The sequence below is a fragment of the Ammospiza nelsoni genome, chromosome 6 (genome assembly GCF_027579445.1).
Source record: "Ammospiza nelsoni isolate bAmmNel1 chromosome 6, bAmmNel1.pri, whole genome shotgun sequence".
NCBI classification, from domain to species: Eukaryota; Metazoa; Chordata; class Aves; order Passeriformes; family Passerellidae; genus Ammospiza; species Ammospiza nelsoni.
The window spans coordinates 64,378,085-64,400,096 of record NC_080638.1 but is presented as its reverse complement, the minus strand read 5'-3'; the positions used below and the strand labels follow the sequence as shown (position 1 = coordinate 64,400,096).

Below are 22,012 nucleotides of genomic sequence, written 5' to 3'. Positions count from 1 at the left end.
TGTGGGATGGGAATGCTGTGAGGTTGTGGAGCAGGAATACTATGGGACTGTGGAGTGGGATTGTTGTGGGATTGTGGGATGGGAATGCTGTGGGACTGTGGAGTGGGATTGTTGTGGGACTGTGGGATGGGAATGCCGTGGGACTGTGGGGCAGGAATGCTGTGGCAGTGTGGAGTGGGAACACTGTGGGATGGGAATGCTGTGAGGTTGTGGAGTGGCAATGCTGTGGGACTGTGGAGTGGGATTGTTGTGGGACTGTGGGATGGGAATGCCGTGGGACTGGGCTCCACAGGAGGGAAGGAGCCCTGGCTGGGCGTGGGCCCTGCTGCTCCGGGGGCTCTGCAGTGCCCGGCAGAGCACAGACACAAAGAAGGGAGGAGGCACTGGCAAGTACAAACTCTGCTTTAGTGGTGGGGCTGTCACTACAGCAGCGGGGCAGGGACAACACTCAGCACTCATCCCCACAAAGGCACCGCTGTAACCGGAGCCAGGAGTTACAGCAAGGCCAGCAGGAAGCTCTCTGTGGCAGAAATGGATTCCCAGCAGCACAGGGAATTCTTCACTCAATATCCACCAGCTCCACCTCAAAGAAGAGTTTCGCATTTGGTGGGATCCTGTTGGCAAACGTTAAGGAAACAGAAAGGAAACAGCCCCTGCAGTGACCCCTCCCTGGGCAGGGAGTGCCCAGCTGCTCCCCAGCCTCTCCCCTGGCCCTGCCATGGCCCTGACCTGGTGGGACACCCCAGTCCAGGCACAGCTGCTGCCCAGCAGGAGCTGTCGGGAGACAGGGACAGCCCCACGGACACACCACCGGCACACCCTGCTGCTCCCTGCCCTGCCCTGCCCTGCCCAGCCTTGTCTGCAGCTGTGGGGCAGGGCCTGGGGAGGTCACACAGGCAGCCCTTCAGATCACAGGATTCCAGCACAGGAGAACAATCCCTTCTCCTCCTCCAGGAGAGTTGGGAAAAAGCAACAGGGCTGCATGAAACACTGTGGGATCACTCCTGCACCCCCTAATTCAGCTGTATCCCAGAAGCAAGTGTAACTGTCCCTGCTCCTGTTTCCCTACACCGGTGAGGATCCCCATCAGGCAGAAGCATTTGCAAGCAGCTGGGATAAAAATGCAGGTGGAAAACAGCAGCAGGCTTCCCCTGTATGGGTTATTCTCCAGAAGGGCAATTGCACCCCCAGGAAGTACCCAGAACTCCCTGAGTGGGAATATCCTGAGCCTGCTGTAACAAGTGAACCCCTCTCCTGTATCCCATAAAGCACCTCCTTGTCCCCAGCATTCCCTGGGCAGTCACAGGCCATGGAAGGATACTTGGCATCGGGCTGCCCCTTCTTGCCATAGCCCCACTCGGGCTCGATCTCCAGCTGGGCCTTCTCTCCTTTGCTCATGGTCAGCAGGGCCTCGTCCCACTGCAACGACAGAGCAGCTCCAGCCAGGGACGGGACAGCGGCCACCGCACTTCCCGGCTTTTCCTGGGCTCCAGGAATGCCCACAGAGCCCCAGGCACCTCCCCAGCCCTGTGCAGCACTCCAGGGGGTGTTCCCTGTCCCCACAGAGCAACCTGTGCCCCCGTGCTGGGACGGCACCGGGGAGCAATGGGAACACATCCCATCAGCGTTCCCAGCCTCAGGATGCCCTTCCCAGGGAGTGCCCAGGGATTGGTGCTGTGCCCACTGAGGGAATGCTCTGGCACCCACAAACCCCGGATAAACACAGGGAGAAACCTGGGGCACCCACAAACCCGGGAGAAACCTGGGGCACCCACAAACCCGGGATAAACACAGAGAGAAACATGGGGCACCCACAACCCCGGGATAAACACAGGGAGAAACATGGGGCACCCACAAACCCGGGATAAACACAGGGAGAAACATGGGGCACCCACAAACCCGGGATAAACACAGGGAGAAACCTGGGCCACTGCTGCTCCTGCAGCCCTGCCCATGGACACAACCCCTCCCCAGCTCCAGCCACATCCCACACCAGGACACCTGGAGCAAAGGAGGCTCAGGGGGCCCTTGTGGCTCTGCACAGCTCTGCCAGAGGGGACAGCTGGGGGGTCCCAGGGAACAGGGGGAGAGGAATGGCCCCAGGCTGGACACAGCAGGAATTTCCCCATGGAAAGGGTGCTCAGGCACAGAGTCCAGCCCAGGGAATACACACAGGGATGGAGGGATGGAGCACAGGGAACGCACAAAGGGATGGATGGAGCCCAGGGAATGCACACAGGGATGGAGGGATGGAACCTGGGATGCCATCGGTCTCAGCTGCTGTGAGGCACTAACAGGACACTGCCTGGGCTGACCCCAGGGAACAGAGCCCGTGTTCCAAGCTCTGCCTGACAAGGGAACGGCTGAGGATGAATGTTCCATCCTCCCAGTGCAATCCCTCAATCTGCCCCCAGGAGAAACAGAGCCCACAAACTGCACCCCAGTCCCAAACCACAGACTGGAACTGCCCCGGGACTGGAGGGAGCCCCGAGTGCTTTACTTACCCCTCGGATCACTTTTCCTACACCAACTTTGAAACTCAAGGGCTTGGCTGCTTTTTTCTTCTTTGAACCTGCAAAAGAGTTTTGTGTTCATTTGCCTCAACATCACACCAGCACGCTGCACACCTCTGTAGAAAACTGCCATTGCAATCATGCTTTATATAAATAGCTGCTCTTCTGATATTATTTTTAGCCCAATATCAGATTTTCAGGTGAAAATATTAAAGCTGTGCACTAAAAACACCATTAAATGTTCAAGCTGCACCAAAGCATCCTTCAAACCCCAAAAGCTCATTCCTGAATTACTCAAGTTGACTGTACAAGTTATGGACATATTAAGGAACCAAGGAAAGCCAACAGGGAACATACAAGTATGAGGAATTACAGACAGTATTCCAGTGACTCTGGAATACTGTTCCTGAGTGTGGGACACCACTGCTGGGAAAGCCTTTCCAGTATTGCACCATTTCATACCCCTAACCCCTCTGATCTGTCACAAAACTCCAGCAGGGAATACTGCGCACCAGAGTGCTCAAATCCCCCTCATTCCAGTGCCTCCATATGTAAAGATTTACCACAGAGTGGCCCCAGGATGTGTTTATTTAGAGAAATTCAGGACACTGCTGGTGCAGGAGTTCCCCAGGCACCATCTCCCCTGGGGATTGACTCCCTGCATTCCACATTCCCGGGGCTGGAATGCCAGAAGCCAGGGCTGGCAGGATGCAGCCGTGTCACTTGACACCAGCCTGCCCTAAAATACTGCCCTTGCTAGCTCATGGAAAATCGGGATCCGGGAGCTGCAGGGCAGCTTAGCAGCACCATGATGAAGCTGTTTGTCAGGAATGCTCCCAGAAACACCTCCCAGGGGCAAACCCCTGCCCTCATCTGCTGGAGGAGCCCAGGTAATTCCCTCTAGGAGCAACCAACCCCAAGAGTTTATCTGCACATCTATGTACCCATAACCTTACTTGATTGAATATTGGTATCGAAGACTGTCCCATCCTGCAGCTTTCCCGTGTACCAGCAGTGGACAGTGTCTCCCTTCTTCGGGAAGTTGGTTTTATCTCCCTTCTTTAAAATGGATTTTGTGTACTTTGGCGGCCCCTAAGGTTATAAAAGGAGAGTTATGACTGGTGAGTTAAACAATCTCAGATATCCAAGACTGGACAACCACTGAGTTTAAGGCACCAAAGAAGACACTGTTAGTGAATGATGTGTTCATGCTACTGCAGGGCTGCAACATTTGGGGAAAATGCAGCTTAAGGTTAAGGTGGGGTATGAACACCAGATTTCTTGCTGTAACCAGGTTTTTGAAGACTTAGGATCACACAACCTCCTGAGCTGGAAGGGACCCACAAGGACCATCCTGTCCCTGCCCAGACCCCCAACAATCCCACCCTGGGCATCTCTGGCAGCTCCTGGAGCTCTGGCAGCCTCAGGGCCGTGCCCATTCCCTGGGCAGCCTGGGCAGTGCCAGCACCCTCAGGAATAGTGGAACCTTCCCCCAATATCCCCCTAACCCTCACCCCGAGACAAGCCACCCGCATAATTTGATTTTCCAGGTGAAAAACGCGAGTCGAGGGCATCACACCAACCTCCTCCACAGCCTCCTCAGCCTTTACCGCCTTCGCCTTGGCCTCCTCCGCCTTGGCCGGCTTCGCCTTCTCCGCCGCCTTCTCGGCGCCGTCCGTGCCCTTGAAGCGCTGCGGGGGGAAGGATGAGGAGCCGCACGCCCGGCCCCGGCCCCGGCCCCTGCCCTGCCCGAGCCCAGCTCCATCCCCGCGGCCTCACCTGCGTGTGGAAGAGCTGCGTGTAAGCCGCGATCAGCTGCTCCTTGTTCGCCGTCTTCGCCACGTTCTTCACCTGCCCCAGCAGCTTGTGCTCCGCCAGGAACTGCGGGACACGCGCGCCAGGCGTGAGGGGAATAAAACAGCCACAAAAACCCCAAACATCCCCCGCACGGCTCCAAATGATGGATTATCCCCCGCCATTACCGCCTGCGCCGCGTTCTCCTGCAGGAATTTGATGATCTCCTTCTTAGCCAGCGTCTCGCTCCGCAGCTCCTCGGCGCTCCAGGGCTGCGCCGGAGCCGCGGCCGCCGCCATCTTCCCACCCGCCTCCCTCCTGCTCCTCCTCCGGGGAGGAGGGCTGGGAGCCGCCCGGCAGGGAGAGGGGCGGGCCGGGGGCAGGCTGGGGGAGAAGGGGAGGCTCCGGAGGCGCTTCCCGACCGTCCCCTTCAGCCCCGGCCGAGCTCCCAGCGGGAATTCGGGGAGGGGCGCCGAGGGAGGGACAAAATGGCGCCGCCTCGGGGCTGTTGGGGCACGCCCTGAGCGAGGGCAGCGGCGGCAGCAGCGGGACCTGCCCCGGGCTTGGCGGGCACCTCAGGGCGAGGGGAGGGTCGGCAGAGAAGGGAGGAGGGCCGGGAGGCGGCTCCCGTCCCTCTCGGCGGCGGTTTCAAGCGGCGGCGGTGAGGCAGGGCTAAGATGGCGGCAGGATGAGCGGCGGCCGGCAGCGCACTTTGCTGCAAGTGTGGCGGGCGCCTGAGGGCAGAGCGGAGCGGAGGGAGCCGGCCGGGGACAGCGATGACGAGCTGCTGCTGGCAGCCGCGGCCGCGGCCGACCCCGGCCCGCCGCAGGGCTTCAGCGAGGCCGCGGGCTCCATCTGGATCTACCCCACCAACCTGCCCGTGCGCCCCTACCAGGAGCGCATGGCCGGCGCCGCGCTGCTGGCCAACACGCTGGTGTGCCTGCCCACCGGGCTGGGCAAGACCTTCGTGGCCGCCGTGGTCATGTACAACTTCTACCGCTGGTTCCCCTCGGGCAAGGTGCTGTTCCTGGCCCCCACCAAGCCGCTGGTGGCTCAGCAGATGGAGGCGTGCGGCCGCGTCATGGGCATCCCGTGCCGGGACATGGCGGAGATGACAGGTACGGCCGCTGCCCGCGGGCTGCCCGGCGTGAAAACACACAGTGTGAGGGGAAAAATAAAACGTGAGAGGTGTTGGAAGGGCTGAGTGCTGGTTTGGCCGTAGTTAAAAGCACAGGTCGCCTGTATAAAGGGTGAAGCGCTGCGGTGCAGCCCTGTGGGTCGCAGCGTGCACATCTCTGCACACGCAGAGCGCTCTGTGGGATGCTGAAGCCAAAGAATAATGGCTCTTCGAACCCACATTGGAGCTGTTTCTGCCCCTCCTTCTCCTCTCCTTGTCGCTTTCTGTGTCACTTTTATTGTCGCTTTCCTCGTCACTTTCATTGTCACTTTCCATTCACCTTTTTATGAAGTCTTTGCAGCCCCCCTGAGCTGCAGTTTATTCCTCTCTGAGGTAGCAGCCTTAATGACTGAACCCATAACCTGGTTTTAGGCTCAGACCTTTCCCAGAGGTCTTTTAAATGATGTTTAGGGCAGTGGGCATCTACAAGGCATCTTGAGCTCCCCAGCCTTGATTTCCATGGTTCTGGATTTAATTTTTTAATGCAAAAAACTCTTCCTGGTCATTGTATTGCATCAAGGGGAATATAGGTTGGATATTAGGAAAGAGTTTCTCCAAAAGAGTGATGAAGTTCTGGAATGGCTGCGCAGGGAGGTGGTGCAGTCCCCATCCCTGGGTGTGTTTAACAAAGCCTGGATGTGGCACTGGGGGCCAGGGTTCAGTTGAGCTGTTGGGGCTGGGTTGGGCTCAATGGTCTTGAAGGTCTCTTCCAGCCTGGTCATTCAGTGAATATTCTGTCAATATTCTGTGTTCAGTGAGGGTGGGCACAGGTGCCCAGAGCAGCTGTGGCTGCCCCTGGATCCCTGGCAGTGCCCAAGGCCAGGCTGGACATTGGGGCACCCTGGCACAGTGGGAGGTGTCCCTGCCGTGGCAGGGGTGGCACTGGGTGGGATTTAAAGTCCCTTTCCAACCCAAAGCATCCCATGATTTTATGTGTCTGCCAGCCCTGTCACTGTCAGATCACTGTCAGATACCTTGATCTGAGTTCCCTGATGTTGTTTCTTTGATTTCCAGGAGGAACACAGGCTCTGGGCCGCCGGGAGCTGTGGAACACCAAGAGAGTCTTTTTCCTCACCCCTCAGATAATGGTCAATGACCTCTCTCGTGGGACCTGTCCTGCTGTGGAGATCAAATGTCTGGTTATTGATGAAGCCCACAAAGCCCTTGGCAATCATGCCTACTGCCAGGTAGGGCTGGAGCCACCCCACTCTTCTCTCCCAGGCACAAAAACCTTCCCCAAAATTGCTTCCAGCATCTCCATAAAGCATCAGTGTCATTGCTGGGGGGAGATTGCTGTCCTTGAGGTCCTTAACTTTGTTTGAAAGCCCTCCAACATTCCTGTGTGTTATCATTGCCTTGTTTATTAATAATACCCGTAAGGTATGTTTTTCAGTGCCTCCATTAAATTGTAATTTTGGTTTAAAGACAGTTTTGGCTGGGCAATGTTAAAAAACCAGTGTTTTTATAAGGTTCTTTATTCAGTTCAAGATTTCTTTTTAAATTTGTTGTTTCTGTTGATTTGCCAAGAGTTTGTTGCATTATCAAGGGTTAATCTCCTGAGAGCAATAGGTGACTTAAGAAGTTACTTTGGTACACTGGAGAAATTTACTGGATATTTGTGGATTTCAGATTACATAGGATTAATCATCCATTAATTACATTTTTTACAGTTTATCTTCAGACTCACTTTTTGGCAGCTCACCTGAATTAGTGGGCTGTCAATACTTTTGTTAAATCAAATGAGAAATCATTTCATAATTTTTCCAGGTTGTTCTTGGTACATTTCCAGGATGCCCCTGGATCCCTGGCAGTGCCCAAGGCCAGGCTGGACATTGGGACACCCTGGGACAGTGGGAGGTGTCCCTGTGGATGACAAGGGATGGAACAGGATGATCTTTAAGGTCCCTTTAACCCAAACCATTCTGGGATTCAGTATTTTTGGAGTGTTTTGTTAAGCCTTTCCTACTCAGTGGGTATTTTCACTGCTGTAGTTTGCACAAGGAAATAATCTCCTCTCAGGGCATTAATGAAGCTTTCCTGCTCTCAGGTTGTGAGGGAGCTGAGCAAATACACAAACCAATTCCGGGTCCTGGCCCTGAGTGCCACCCCAGGCAGTGACACCAAGGTGAGCCACAGCTCCTGGAATGCTTTAAACAATCAGGGCTGGGTGGGAGCTCTGTTCTTTTGCTGGAGCCTCTGCAGGCTCCCGAGGCATTCCACATCAAGGCTGAATCAATTTACAATCCATTACTTGGTGAGGTTTGGTGTTTCTCATGCTGTAAACCACATTTTATTGATTTGTGAGGGTGGGCAGGCCCTGGCACAGGGTGCCCAGAGCAGCTGTGGCTGCCCCTGGATCCCTGGCAGTGCCCAAGGCCAGGCTGGGCATGGGGGCTCAGACACCCTGGGACAGTGGGAGGTGACCCTGCCATGGAGGGGTGGGATGGGATTTAAGGTTCCTTTCCAATCCCCAAGTCTGGAATTCTATTTCCTGTCCTTTCTTTTTTCATTATAGGTAGTGGGTGTCTTTTCCTAACTATTTTATGTAACCCTTGCTAAAATACAGAAATAGTTACTTTGTTTTTATGGCTTTACCAGGCTGTGCAACAAGTTATTTCCAACTTGCTGATTGCTCAGATAGAGGTGTGTGCTGAAGATTCTCCAGAAATTCAGCCTTATTCTCACGAGAGACAAGTGGAAAAAATTGTAGTTCCACTTGGGGAAGAACTGGTAGAATTTCAGAACACTTACATCAAGGTGAGTGGCTGCATTTCCTTTTTGGTCAGTGGTCAGTAACAGGAAATGTTTTATCATCTCTGTCTAGACTTGCAGTGTTTATAAAGACAACAATTTCTTATGTAATTAACTTTAATTATAGGGTAAATTAAGCACCATAGGTTCAACTCCAGCAGCTGCAGTTTCATTGTGCACCAGTGGCACCTTTTACCTTGCAGTAACTTGGAAAGCTCAGGTGGAAAACTTGGAATTGAATTTTCCTCACCCTCTTTCAGCAGTCTGCGAAATTGACACCAGACCTAAACTGAGGTTTCTGCATTTGGCTGAACTCAGTATTAAGATGTTGGGAATGCCTTGAGGAATCTGTTTGTGGGCTGGAACATTTTCTGTGATTAGGAATATTCTTTAGAATAAGCTTTAAGTCATTTGTAAGTGTAATTAGTTTACCTGGAGGTTTTTTTTTTTTAAATTGGTTTATTTGGCCTATTTTTTTTTTTATTGGCCTATTTCTATTATGATGATGACATCTTTTTCTTTTTTACCAATCTTTACTGCCCAAATATAAGAGAGATTTTTGGGGACCAGAGCTGTTTGTCTGTCAGTCAGTTGTAACTTAGTGATCTGTGCCTTCCCAGTAAGATACCCGTTGGCAAATGATGTTCCATAAAACACCAGTCTGGAAAGTGTAAAATATCTGCTCTTTTTGTGTTTAGAGGCATAAAAGGTTAGGATTGAGTTATATATCAGACTGTTGGCCTCAGAGCACGTGTGTTTAACAAAGCCTGGGTGTGGCTGGGTTGAGTTGAGCTGTTGGGGTTGGACTGGATGATCTTGAAGGTCTCTCCCAACCTGGTAATGCTGGGAATTTGGTTAAAATTGATGGATTTTGGTGTAGCTGTGTGAAGGCAAACTTGTGAGCGCATCAGATATTTGCAACCCAGGGACCTGAGAGTGTTTAAATGAGGAACTTCACAGTGGTTTTGCATTGCTGCAGGTGCCTCTGAGGGTTCTGTTAGTGCAGGGCTTTGTTTTGGGGTTCAAGCTGTGGTGAGCACCTTGGTTGGGCTCCACCAGCCCTGCCTGTGGCTGCAGTGCTTTCTGTTTCCTTCCTCTGCTGTGCATTTGCATTTCAGGTGCTGCTGTTTTCCTGGAGAACACAACTTCTAGTACTTCTAGTGACAGCCAGGGCTGCAGGGAGGGTTTTTAGTGTGTGCCAAGGCCAAGCCTCACTCCTGGAGCCCTCAGCCCTTGGGGAAAGGGCTCCTGGCCCTCACCTTCTGGGGCTTGAGGTGCCCATTTCACATTTGGCTTTTGTAAAATCAGAGCAGTGTCCCAAGGCAGGAGGGCAAGAGCAGCTGTGTGTGCTGCAAGAACGAGAGCCAGGTGTCCTGTGCACAGTAAAACCATTCTTTAATTGTGCCAAACAGTAAACAAGACAACATTTCAGTGTGAGCAAAGGACAGTGTCAGACAGCACAGCACAACAATGCCAGAGCAACTCTGTGGAGATGTCTTTACGTACAATAAGCAAGGCCCTGAGTATCACAATAGCTGGAATCAACTTTTTAGGCACTAACTCTGGTTTGGAAAATACACAGTATGCAGGACAACACTTATCTGTTAAGGCTACATATTTTAATCTTCCAGAAATAGGGGTGAATGCTGATGTATTATCTCCTTTCATGAGTGGAAAGCTAATAACTGCACATTAAAACTGAAAATCCACAAGTGGCTCCAAAGCAGAGCCACGGGTGGATAACAAAATACCTGTTCTAGGCAGTCACGCCTGACATGGTGTGTCGGATCTGAGTAGCAGTGATGTTTGCTTGGCATTCAGAGGTGTAACAACTGAATAAACTGGATTCTGTGTCAGCTAAACACTGGAGCTGTTGGTCCCTGTGCTCCCAAGGGCCAGTGGCAGCTGTTGGTACCAAGCCATAAAGTGTATCTCCAAACTGGAGCTGAAGTAGGTGTTTTGTTTGGTTTTGTTTGGGTTTTTGTTTTTTCTCAGCAGCAGAAGCCATCTAACAGAAGTTAAAATAAATAAATACTACCTGGGGATTCACAGTTTGCCATAAAGAGCAGGGAGAGCTGGGCTGCAGGTGGGATGTCAGCACACTCAGACAGATCTGCTCGTGCTCCAGGATGTTTCTAGAACATCACCCACGGTGAACTGAGCCACAGGAGGGGTTGGCAGGGACATCAGACAGAGCAGAGGCTTTTGCAGGAGAGGCTTAAAATGTGAATTATGTACAAACTGGTGCTCTGTGGTGAGAGAGAGGATTTCACTGCTTCCAGGAGCTATCCAACATCTGTTGTGCCGAAGCATAAGGAGAATTTCCCTCACTGGCAAAAGAATTCTGATGGCAGAAATTTCTTTAATTTGCCATAAAATCTTGTCAGAGGTGAAAATTACTTCTATGTGCTCTTACAAAAATCTGGGGGAGGATATGAGAACAAAACCTTTTATTTAATGCCTCCCTCGGCCCTCTAGTCAACTCAATTTTAAAAATACTTTCTCTGTTTCTCTTTAATTAAGAGCCTCTAGTTTAATACTGGCTGGCATTTTTAATTTTCCTTCTCTCAGGCTGGGACACTGTATTGCATTTTAGTTTGTTTGGTCTTTTTCTCCCCTCTCCATAAAAACTCTTGGGTTTTTTTGTGCTAAAACTAAGGCTTTTGTGTCTCTTTATTTTCTGTTTCCTTTTCCCCTTTCTCCTTGCTGCTTCCCAGGGAATCTCTGTGCCCAGCAGGCACCAGAGGGCACCGTGGTCCTGCTTAAACCAAGGCCACTCTGATCCTGCTGCTCAGGAGGAGGTTTTGGGCTGAGCACAGAGCCCTCCCTCCCTGTGGGACCAGGAGCCTTTGGGCTCTTTCAGAAGTCCTCCACAAATCCATGTTTGGGGGTGTTTTCCCACCCTGCTGTGAGTGAGCAGCCCCTGGCTCTGGTTGCTGCTCTGTGTGTTGGAATTAAAGAGCACAGAGGCTCTGTTGGAACCCTAAATCCTGTAACCAATGAATAATGCTGGTGATGTACTCAGTGAATTTTATATAAAATATTTACTTCTATAAGAATAAACTCTACCATCGCATCAGTAAGGGGAGACATTAGGGAGGGATTTTGGAGAGCAGGATTGTTTGCTACCCTGACTCTAAAGTGCAGTAGGTGCTCCTGGGCTGTGGGGAACGGTGGCAATGCTGCTCCCAGACCTTCTGGGGGCTCTGCAACGTGGGAGCTCAGCCTCTGCAGAGAGCCAGGCTGCCAGCTGAGGGCTTAGCACAGGGGTGAGGGCAGAACAAACAACAAATTGATATTAGGGAGAAAAATCTCTCACAGTGAGGGTGGTCAGACACTGGGACAGGGCCCACAGGGGCTGGGGGCTCCCTGTCCCTGGGATGCTCAAACCCAGCTGTGCTGCCTGGAGCTGCAGCCCTGCTCTCAGCAGAGCTGTCTGCCCCAGGTCACTCCCATCTGAGATGTTCTCTGTGGTTATTTGTGTCATTTATGCCGTTAACAGCCAGAAGTGCTGAACAGTTTACTCCAGCTGCAGTGCTTTAGCACCCAGCAAAGCTGTGAGGATAAACTGCTCAGAAAACTGCAGTTCCAAATCACCAGTGTCTCCTTAGGAGTGCCAGAGCCAGCCATGGGGTTCCTGGGGGCTGTGATGAGGATAACCTGTAATTTTGATGAGGATAACCTGTAATTTTGATGAGGATAACCTGTAATTTTGCTGTCAACACTTGAGTGAGCAATAGGAGTTTTGGTCTCTCTGCAGACTCGGGTGCTTTGGTTGGGAGCTTTCTGAGGTAAGCTTTGAGGATCTCTGTGCCACAGCTGTCGGCATTGGCCTGTTCCTACTCCATGCTCTATCCCAGTGGGCTAAACCTGGTGGTTCTCCTCAGGAACTGAGACCTGGACATTCTTGCTGTGCCTGTGTGAGGTGGGTTTGGTGTGTCACACTGAGAGCCCCAGCGGGGTCTTTGTTCAGCACTGGAGCAGGCCAGGGCTCCAGGATGTCCTCAGGGACCATCCCGAGCCACAGGCAGGCTGGGGATGTGGAAGGGAAGAGGTTTCTGCCTCCCTTACCTGGTCAATAAGATAGAAGAGGTGAACTAACTTTAAAGTGCTAAAACCCTCCATGAAATCAGTGAGAGTTACCATAGGGATGTGTGCCTGGGGAGCTGAGCTGGGCTGGCTGCCCCTAACCCAGCTGAGATGCCCAGTGCTGACCTGTGACAGGGGACACCTGGGGTCACCTGTGAGGGGAGGAGGCTCCGAGGGCGGCAGCAGCAGCAGGAGGCTCCGAGGGCAGCAGCAGCAGCAGGAGGCTCCGAGGGCAGCAGCAGGAGGAGCTCAGGGCCGCTGCAGGAACCAGATCTCGTTGTGGCGGTTGGCGGCCGCGGGGTTGGTGTAGCCGGCGATGATGAACGTGTCCCGCAGGCACAGCTCGGGGCTCTCCAGGATGGCTGCCAGCAGGTTGATCTCCCTCATGATGGAGTCCTCGTTGGTGATCCCTCGGAAGCTCCTGCAGGGGTCAGCTCAGATCAGCTCTGGCTGCTTCCACAGCTCCCTGATGCTGCTGGGGTGGCTCTGCACCCTGGGGACAGCCCTAACCTGCACCTGGGGAGATTTGGGCTGGACCTGAGGGAAAAGCTCCTCAGGAAAGAGTGACTGGGCATTGCAAAGGGCTGCCCAGGGAGGTGGTGGAGTCACCATCCCTGGGGGTGTTTAAGTGAAGCCTGGAAGTGGCACTCAGTGCCATGGTCTGGGTGAAAAGGTGGTGTGAGGGCATAGGTTGGACTCAGTGATCTCAAAGGTCTTTTCCAACCTAGCTCGTTCTGTGACTCATTTTAAACCCACTGTTCTTCCAGAGCCACTGTGTTCATTTCAAACCCACTATTTTTCCACAAATGCCTTCTGAATGACTTGGTTGTGTTTCACCAATGGTACTGACTGTGATTAATCCCAAACCATTTTTTCTGTGCCATGTCAGACACTTTGTTCCCGACTACACAGAATAGTCTGAGGGTATTTTAGCACACAATTACAGATGCATCATTTTACCAAGTAATTGATATAAATATAGAATAACCTGAGCTGGAAGGGACCCACAGGGATTGTGGATTCCAATTCTGTCCTTGCCCAGACCCTCAACAATCCCACCCTGGGCATCCCTGGCAGTGGTGCCCAAACCCTCCTGGAGCTCTGGCAGCCTCAGGGCTTTGCCCATTCCATGGGGAGCCTGGGCAGTGCCCAAAACCCTTCCCTGTTATAATTTTGTAACCTTTATTTCCTGACCAGGCAGCTTTTACAACTCTTGAAATTAAGTTTTACAAGGTCTAAAAATCCTAACGTGGCCGGACTGAGAGCTGGGTGTTTTTCCTGGGTTGATCAGAGCAGTTAGAGCATTTCTCACCTGCTGTAGACAATGGTGGCAGGCCACTCCTCGATGATGATGTCAGAGTCGAAGGGGTGTGGGGGCTCGTCCTGCAGCACCTCGGGCAGGTAATAGGCCACTGTCACCGCCTGTGTCATCGCCGACTGCGCCTCGTTGGTGTGCACGATGGTCACGATGGGCACGGTGATGCCCAGGTACAGCCCTGCCCACATACAGGGGGTCAGGGCACTCAGGAGACTCAGGGGAAGCTCTGCACACTGTGCCTGCCTGCTGGGCTTGGGGGTCGAATCCACATTCGTGTGGGGATAGTTTTTCTGAGTGGGGGGTTGTTTGGGTGAGTCAAAAGTTTAGTGCAGTTAAGAGGATGCTTAGGCTTAGGGATAGGGCCAGTATGAACAGGACTATGTTTATTACTCTTCTCTGGGTTTAAACCAGATTCCAAGGATTGGAAGGGGATTGTAATTAGTATAGTGGAAGGGTAAGATCCTCATCAGTAGATAGAAATGTAGAGGAATAATCATACAACAAATAATCATACAGTCTACAAAGTGTCAGTATCAGGCTGCTTCAAACCTGAAGTGTTTGAAGGGATTTCACTGGGGTGGTTTGGGCAGTGTGGGTGTGCTCCAAGCTGGAGGAGCAGTGAGTGCCCAGAGCAGCTGTGGCTGCCCCTGCATCCCTAAAGGTGTTCCAGACCAGGTGGACACTGGGGCTTGGAGCAGCCTGGGACAGTGGGAGGTGTCCCTGCCATGGCAGGGGTGGAACAGGGAGATCTTTAAGGTCCCTTCCCACCCAAACCATCTGTGACTCCATGATTTCCCTGTGCTTTGTAGTCTGTGTGTGTGTGCAGATGTTTGTGCATTTGTGTCCAAAACACAGCATTTGGTGAGCTCTCCCCTCTTCATGCAGGGCAGGGAGTTTGCCTGAAGTCTTTCCCTCTCCTAAAGGAGTTGTGTTTATCTTCAAACTGACCTTGTGTCATGGTTTGAATATTTGGGAACAAAACTGCAGGCAAGAGAAGGGGCTGCTCTGTGAATTCACTGAGGGTTTGCTGCTGTTAAAAATATTGCAGTATTTTTTTTTTGCACTGTTGTGTGTTTGGAGTGCAGGAGGCAGAGGGAACTTCCTTTCTTTACAGTTTGATAACAACCCTGCAGTTCTGGAGCTAAAATTACTTTTAAACCACATTAAAGTGTTAAAAGAATGGGGAAGGTACCCTGGGGAAGGAAAAGCTTTTGTGATCAATGTTTGTATTTTCTTGGAAAGATACTTAAGGGCTGAGTCAATTACAGCACAGAGCACTGAGCATGACAAAACTTGATAGTAACTGGAGGATGAAAAACATGAGAACTGATGTCTGGAAGTGAAAACCAGATTAAATTGGATTGCACACCAGGTGCGCATTTTACAGGCAGGCACAAGCTCTCAAGGACATGGTGGATTTGCCATTATTTTGAGCTAAAACTGGATTATCTTGCTGGAAAACATGCTTCAACCACAAATTTGCCGTGTCCATTGGGACAGGGACAATTTAATAGCTTGAACTAAAGGGAAGGAGGCAGAAAACTCTGCTCCCTTTTGGTATCACACTCTGCCAGGTGATTTCAGTGCTGCTGTGAAAATGAAACTCTGCAAATCCTGTAGGAAATGGCAGATTTACAGCAGAGAGCTTGGAGCAGCCTGGGACAGCGGGAGGTGTCCCTGCCATGGCAGGGGTGGCACTGGAGGGGATTTAGGCTCCTTCCAACCCCAGCCATCCCAGGATTTCTGTGATTTTTATAGAAAGGCTGTATGATGGAAAAAACATCTCTGTAGGGTGTGTATTTGGGACAAGCTGTTCAAAGCATCTCCCTAATCAGCAGAGAGGGCAGAAACACAATTTTCTAGCTGCTGTGGGGTTGGGGTGTCATTACCTGAGGAGTTCTGCTCACAGATGTACCTCATGAGCTTCATGAACCCGAGGCAGATGCTCTGCTCATACTGCTTCTCTTTCATCTTGATACAAGCCCACTTGGCTTTCCCATACTGCCTTTTCTCATAGAGCAGATCTCCCAGCTGCAGACACACAGGGAAGAATTTGGGATTGTCATTTAATCAGCTAAAAACATCAGGCAAACAAATACAAGTGAAGCACAAGAACTGCGTCTTTTCAGCTCTCAGTGCCATGACCTTGAAAGAAACATGAATTTTAATCCTTCCTCCTATAAACCAAGGAATACACTGCTAATCTTGGATCAAAACTGACTTCAGCAGATTTTTAGGTAGTTCTCCTTTAAAATAAGGATCTGTTATCTTTTGGACTGGCACTATTAAACATTTAGTTGCAATTAACACTGAATAACCTCATTTTTTAGCTGCAGTTGTTACAGTAATACTGTAACATTAAAAAATGCTTTAAGCATAAACAGTCAGCATTCCCCACTTCATTTAAACACACTCGAGTGTTTAAATGAAACGCTCTCAAATGATGATATTTATAAGTGTGAATTATTTTAATCTATTTAAAAGAAATGTGGCCAAAAAGCCCTCACAGATGGTCAGTAAAGGTTTTCATGGTTTTGATTTAAGATTAAACATTTGTTTGCACATTTCCTGAGCTGCAAGCAATTTGCTGAACATTAATTTCAGTTTTTTATTAGAGGATAATATGGGTTTATAAATTGCTGCTTTGTTTCATAATGATCCGTAATACAGAAATACATTTTTAGTTTTAAATTCAGTTATTCATCTCTTCAAGTACTCTTTGTAAGGTTTTATCAACATGACTGAAAAGGAGCAAATGCAGCAATTTAAGTGAAGAAAAGGGGCATTTTATTTCAAATGGCAAAGAGGGGTTTTTGTTAAATTAATTATGTTTCAAAGGGTATAATTCCTGGCCATCTTCTGGCTTGCAAAAAAGAAAATTACACATGTCCAAGGGATGAGGTGTTCCAATTGAGAGGCAGTGGCACAGTCACAATGTTTTGCACTCGTGTTCAGAGTCCCACAGAGTTGAAATCCCTTTGTGAGGAGCCCATTGCCATTCTGGGGGCCAGGGCGGCAGCCCTGTGTGCAGGAGGGGCAGCAGTACCTTCTCCTTGCGCTGGATCAGGGTGAAGGGGATGCTCTGCCTCTCCTGGGGGTTGTTGTTCCTGGTCAGCTGCTGGATGGGCTCTGCCATGTCTGCAACAGAACCACAGTTCCCACGTGAGACTGCAGAAACGAGACTGAAATGTGCCTCATTCCCTTGGGGATCTTTGTGGCTGCTCTGGTTTGCTCTTCTCTAGGCAAGGTAAAAGCTTTTCCTAGGACAGGTTTGTCACAGACAACTTTTATGAAAAATCCCTATTAGGATTTTGTTAGGATCTTTCCTCCTGAGAAGCTGAGAGGCCTCAGGAACAAAATGTAAACAATGGTTATCTGCTGCTGTGGAATGCAACAGGTGCATCTGGGATTGGTCTCATGGGGTTGTCTCTAATTAATGGCCAATCACAATCTGGCTGTCTCAGACTCTGGTCAGTCACAAGATTTTATCTTTCCTTTCCTTTCCTTGCCTTCAGATGAAATCCTTTCTTCTATTCTTCTAGTATAGTTTTAGTATATAATTTTCTTTTAATATAATATCTTAATATTAATTTATCAATTATATATTAATATAATATATTAATATATTATATATCATAAAATAATAAATTAGCCTTCTGAAACATGGGGTCAAGATTCTCATCTCTTCCCATGTCAGGGTTGCCTGCAAATTCAGCAGAGGTTCCCTGGGTTCTGCCCCTGTGCTGCTAGGAATGGTTTCCCTCTCCCATTCCCTACATTTCCCACCCCAGTGTCCAGGAAAGCTTTTGGCTGTGCCCCATTCCTGGCCCTGTGCAGGGGCCATTCCCAGCTCAGCACCTCTTGTGCTGCTGGGTTCAGGTGTATCCACACAAAGGACATTGGGGTGGCTGCCCTGTTGGCAGGCTCAAGGAAATACCGCTGTGGGAATGGATTTTAAACATCCATAGGATGTTTAATTCTATAACTGTGGCTGCTCTGACATCAATTCTGATCAATTGGAAGGTCATGAATAAATGCTGCTCAGGATGTGATCCCTACCAGACAGGCACAGACACACTGTGAGTCACACAAGGTCAGTCTAAGGAATGGAACACCTCTCTTCCACAAGAGTTTGTCCCCTGCCTTCCAGAGCTGGAGTGATGAAGCATTTGTGTACTTGGAGGATTAGAAACTCGATTTTATGTGCAGTGTTTGACAGTCTGGATGTGAACCCTGCCCTGCTGCCCACAGTGTGTGCTGGGCATGCAGGACAAGGAGGAGTTTCAGCTCCCAGAGCCCGTTTTGGGGAGCTGGAGGTGCCTCAGGTGGAAGAGGCAGGATAATGGGGGAGGAGAGTATTTATTATCCATGTGTGAGAGGAGGGGAGAGTTAAGATGCAGGAGAATTAACTTGGCCGAGGTCACTCAGTAAATCTGTAGCTGAGCTGGGAATCAAACCTCCATCTCCTGGCATCCACTCCAGGGGTTTAGCCTTAAGGCTGTTTGGAATAGTAAAGATCCTTAAACAAAGGGGAGGGGGAAAAAATAAAGGTAAAAAAGCTACATTGTAGTTAAGTGTAGACATTTTTTCTTTGCAGTATGTCATGGGAAACATTTAAAATGTAACTAATAACTGACATGCAAATGGATCTCTTTGGAGGCTGAGGGAAAAATAAAAGTAGAGTTCACCTCTCAATTTTCCAAGAATTAGGAAAGCTTTCAGGACTCTAGAATTAACTCTATTTTTAGATTACTTTATCAATTAGTGGGGGTGGGTTATGTTTTTTGCATTCCATATTAATGCAGAGGATAGGGATTACAACTGATTAAAGTCCTTTGGGGAGTTTTATCCTTCAGTTTCTGAGTCTGTGCTCTGTGTTGTCCCAGTCTGGAGAGCTCCACCTGTGCGGGGCCAGGCAGGCAGCAGAGGGACAGGACAGCTGTGTTTTCTGCAGCGATGGTTTCAGTGATGCACAGGGATCATCCCAGACCCCCAGCAATCCCACCCTGGCCATCCCTGAGGGTGTTGTGCTCTCTCCTGGAGCTCTGGCAGCCTCAGGGCTGCCCATTCCCTGGGCAGCTTTTCCAGTGCTGATTCCACCCTCTGGGGGAGGAACCTTTCCTAAAATCCATCCTAAATATTCTTTGGGTCCTGTCCCTGTCCCAGAGAGCAGGGACATGGGCTGCTCCTTGTCACAGGGGGATTCCTCCTCCTGGGAAATCCCCTCCTCCTTCAGCCCTGGACAGGACCCTGTATTACTCTAAAAACCTTTTATTACTCTAAAAACCTTGTGTTGTTCCATCTTGATTTTAGTAACATGTGCTGAGTGCTGCAGAGCAAACCTGTAGTACCGTGTAACTGAATAATATGGATAACTGTGTAACTAAATAATACGGAAAACTATGTAACTAAAACATGCTCACACCCTGCTTTTGACTTATTCCTTGGACTTTGTATCCCTCCTGATGGAATTTAGGAGTCCCAGTGCCTGGCTACCAGAACAGGTAATTCTGGGGAAGGGCTCTGGTTTCCTGAGCACTCAGGAGTGTTAAATAGAGACCCTCCGTGCCCTGGGGATCCTGGAACTGTCAGATTGCAGCATTCCTGACACAAACCCGTGGCTGCTGGAGTGAGTACTGACACTCTGGGATGGCCCTGGGCATCCAGAGACCCTCCAGGGGCAGGGAGAGCAAGGCTAGGCAGGGAGCCCTGCTCAGACCTATCTTACCCTTCTTTTAGCACGTTAATTGTCATTAAAGCTTTGCAGAGTTAAGATGAGACTTCAAAGTGTGGCTGGAAAAGGATGGACTCAGTTTGCTGTGTTGGAATATAGAAAGAGTTTTTAAAGAACAGTAATTTAATACTGGTAGTGTCCAGTGCAGCCTGGGCAGGGTTTGGCTCTCCCCACCTCGGGAAGGTGAGTTTTCTGGCCAGGACAGAGATGCTGCAGATCTCAGTCTGCTCCTCTGGCCAGGACAGGGCAGAGTTAAATCTGACCGAGCTCAGCCTGAGGTGGCTCTCTGCTGCTGGTTAGGACTTCTCTGACTCATCACTCTTTCAGATTCTCCACTCTCTTAAAATTGAAAACAACCGACTCTGACTAAGATGAGCCCGGGAGCTGTTGAAAGCAAATCAATCCTTTACTTGTTTACTCTGGGCCGTTTGTAAACACAGCCCTCTTTCCTTGGAGAACTATACAGGGGTAGAGGGGATACTTTTAGGAAGAACGCTTTTGCAGGTGGTCAGTTTAAAATTTAATTAGCTCTGAAAACTTGCACTGGCTGTTTTTGGGTCTGAAAACTAGCAGTGGTTATTTTCAGTGTGAATAGATCACTGAATTAGATCTGAAAACTCACTGGTTGTTTTTAGTGCTAATCGGTCACTGAAGTAGGTCTGAAAACGCACTGATTGTTTTCAGTGCGAATAGATCACTGAATTAGCTCTGAAAACTCGCGCTGGTTGTTTTCAGTGCGAATGGATCACTGAATTAGCTCTGAAAACTCGCGCTGGTTGTTTTCAGTGCGAATGGATCACTGAATTAGCTCTGAAAACTCGCGCTGGTTGTTTTCAGTGCGAATGGATCACTGAATTAGCTCTGAAAACTCGCGCTGGTTGTTTTCAGTGCGAATGGATCGCTGAATTAGCTCTGAAAACTCACACTGGTTGTTTTCAGTGCGAATGGATCACTGAATTAGCTCTGAAAACTCGCGCTGGTTGTTTTCAGTGCGAGTAGATCGCCCCGGCGCTGCTGCAGCCGCCTCCCTGCCTTGTGGAGAGCTTTGCACCGCCCGGGTACGGCTGGAGCCGCCTCAGAGCCGGGCTCCGGGGGCTCGGGACTGTGCCGGGCGTTCACTGCCGTGCCCCGCGGCCCCAGCCCGGCCCCGGCCCGCATCCCGGCCTTACCTCGGGGCACGTCCACCTGGTGGCCCCGGCCCACGCTCTGCCAGTAGCTCAGCAGCCGCTCCTGCTCCTCGTCGTCCATGCGCTCGGCCGCCTCCTCCTCCAGGCTGCTGCCGTGGCTGTGGTACGCCGAGTCGGGGCTCTCCTCGGCCAGCCCGTCCAGCTCCTCCAGCGTGATCGCGCCGGGGCCGCCGGGCCCCGCACCGCCCATGCGGCACCCGCCCGTCTCCATCCCCGCTCCGCGCCCCCAGCGCCGCCGCTGCCGGGCTTATCTAGGGACGGGCACCGGGGCGGGGGCACCGCGGCACCGCCTCTGCCCGCCCAGCGCCCGCAGGGAGGGATAGAGCCAGGGATGGGCACCGCGGGCACCGCCTCTGCCCGCCCAGCGCCAGGGATAGAGCCAGGGATGGGCACCGCGGCACCGCCTCTGCCCGCCCAGCGCCAGGGATAGAGCCAGGGATGGGCACCGTGGGCATCGCCTCTGCCCGCCCAGCGCCAGGGATAGAGCCAGGGATGGGCACCGTGGGCATCGCCTCTGCCCGCCCAGCGCCAGGGATAGAGCCAGGGATGGGCACCGTGGGCATCGCCTCTGCCTGCCCAGCGCCAGGGATAGAGCCAGGGATGGGCACCGTGGGCATCGCCTCTGCCCGCCCAGCGCCCGCAGGGATAGAGCCAGGGATGGGCACCGTGGGTATCGCCTCTGCCCGCCCAGCGCCCGCAGGGAGGGATAGAGCCAGGGATGGGCAACGCGGGCATCACCTCTGCCCGCCCAGCGCCAGGGATAGAGCCAGGGATGGGCACCGTGGGCATCGCCTCTGCCCGCCCAGCGCCAGGGATAGAGCCAGGGATGGGCACCGCGGGTATCGCCTCTGCCCGCCCAGCGCCAGGGATAGAGCCAGGGATGGGCACCGTGGGCATCGCCTCTGCCTGCCCAGCGCCAGGGATAGAGCCAGGGATGGGCACCGCGAGCATCGCCTCTGCCCGCCAGCGCCGGCAGGGAGGGATAGAGCCAGGGATGAGGGACCCGCCTCTGCCCGCCCTGGGCCGGGCAGGGTACCCGGGCATGCAGGGACGGACAGACAGACGGACGGATGGATGGATGGATGGATGGATGGATGGATGGATGGATGGATGGATGGATGGATGGATGGGGGAATGGAGCCAGGGATGGAGGGTTGGAGTACCTGACTGCCCACCCTGCGCCGGGAGGGCGCATGGATGGATGGGTGGATGGATGATGGATGGGGAACCAAGGGCACTGCCTCTTCCTGTCCAGCTCCAGGAGGCCACCTAGGGATGGAGGGATGGATGGACAGATGGACGGGCGGGATACCACCTCTGCCCGCCCCGCGCTGGGCAGGGCACCCGGGGATGGGTGGATGGATGGAGCCAGGGATGGAGGGATCCAGGATGGATGCCCGCTCCTGAAGAGGCAGTGCCCTTCACCCCGTGCTGCAGGGACTGAGCAGA

General features: G+C 51.7%; 3 protein-coding genes across 3 annotated transcripts in view; 1 reads left to right on the top strand and 2 right to left on the bottom strand.

Moving 5' to 3' along the window:
- Nucleotides 1–386: 386 nt before the first annotated feature.
- On the bottom strand, nt 387–4,763 carry FKBP3 (FKBP prolyl isomerase 3). Its single transcript, XM_059474341.1, has 7 exons — nt 4,496–4,763; nt 4,293–4,394; nt 4,097–4,204; nt 3,470–3,605; nt 2,505–2,572; nt 1,322–1,419; nt 387–614 (listed from the first exon to the last, which is right to left on the bottom strand). The coding sequence occupies exons 1-7, from the start codon at nt 4,604–4,606 to the stop codon at nt 560–562; spliced, it is 678 nt and encodes a 225-aa protein (XP_059330324.1). The 5' UTR covers nt 4,607–4,763; the 3' UTR covers nt 387–559.
- A 232-nt stretch (nt 4,764–4,995) lies between these two features.
- Nucleotides 4,996–22,012, top strand: part of FANCM (FA complementation group M) — a 58,931-nt gene continuing 41,914 nt past the window's right edge. The window contains exons 1-4 of the mRNA XM_059474430.1: nt 4,996–5,425; nt 6,499–6,671; nt 7,532–7,609; nt 8,083–8,241. Coding sequence (XP_059330413.1) covers nt 4,996–5,425; nt 6,499–6,671; nt 7,532–7,609; nt 8,083–8,241 — 840 coding nt within the window. The remainder of the gene's footprint in view (nt 5,426–6,498; nt 6,672–7,531; nt 7,610–8,082; nt 8,242–22,012) is intronic.
- Nucleotides 12,574–20,774, bottom strand: LOC132075026 (heme-binding protein 2-like). Its single transcript, XM_059475157.1, has 5 exons — nt 20,546–20,774; nt 16,689–16,780; nt 15,532–15,673; nt 13,637–13,820; nt 12,574–12,745 (listed from the first exon to the last, which is right to left on the bottom strand). Exons 1-5 carry the CDS (start codon nt 20,772–20,774, stop codon nt 12,574–12,576), a joined length of 819 nt encoding a protein of 272 aa, XP_059331140.1.

Bases quoted from the DNA above. Each gene is read 5' to 3' on its own strand.
- FKBP3 (XM_059474341.1), bottom strand. From the start codon at position 4,606: ATGGCGGCGGCCGCGGCTCCGGCGCAGCCCTGGAGCGCCGAGGAGCTG. The intron at 4,205-4,292 runs GTGAGGCCGCGG...TTCCCCCCGCAG, and splicing joins CGCAGCTCTTCCACACGCAG to CGCTTCAAGGGCACGGACGG. The intron at 1,420-2,504 runs GTAAGTAAAGCA...CTGTCGTTGCAG, and splicing joins TAGGAAAAGTGATCCGAGGG to TGGGACGAGGCCCTGCTGAC.
- LOC132075026 (XM_059475157.1), bottom strand. From the start codon at position 20,774: ATGGAGACGGGCGGGTGCCGCATGGGCGGTGCGGGGCCCGGCGGCCCC. The intron at 15,674-16,688 runs GTACTGCTGCCC...GTGTGTCTGCAG, and splicing joins TGATCCAGCGCAAGGAGAAG to CTGGGAGATCTGCTCTATGA. The intron at 12,746-13,636 runs GTGAGAAATGCT...TGACCCCTGCAG, and splicing joins GCCACCATTGTCTACAGCAG to GAGCTTCCGAGGGATCACCA.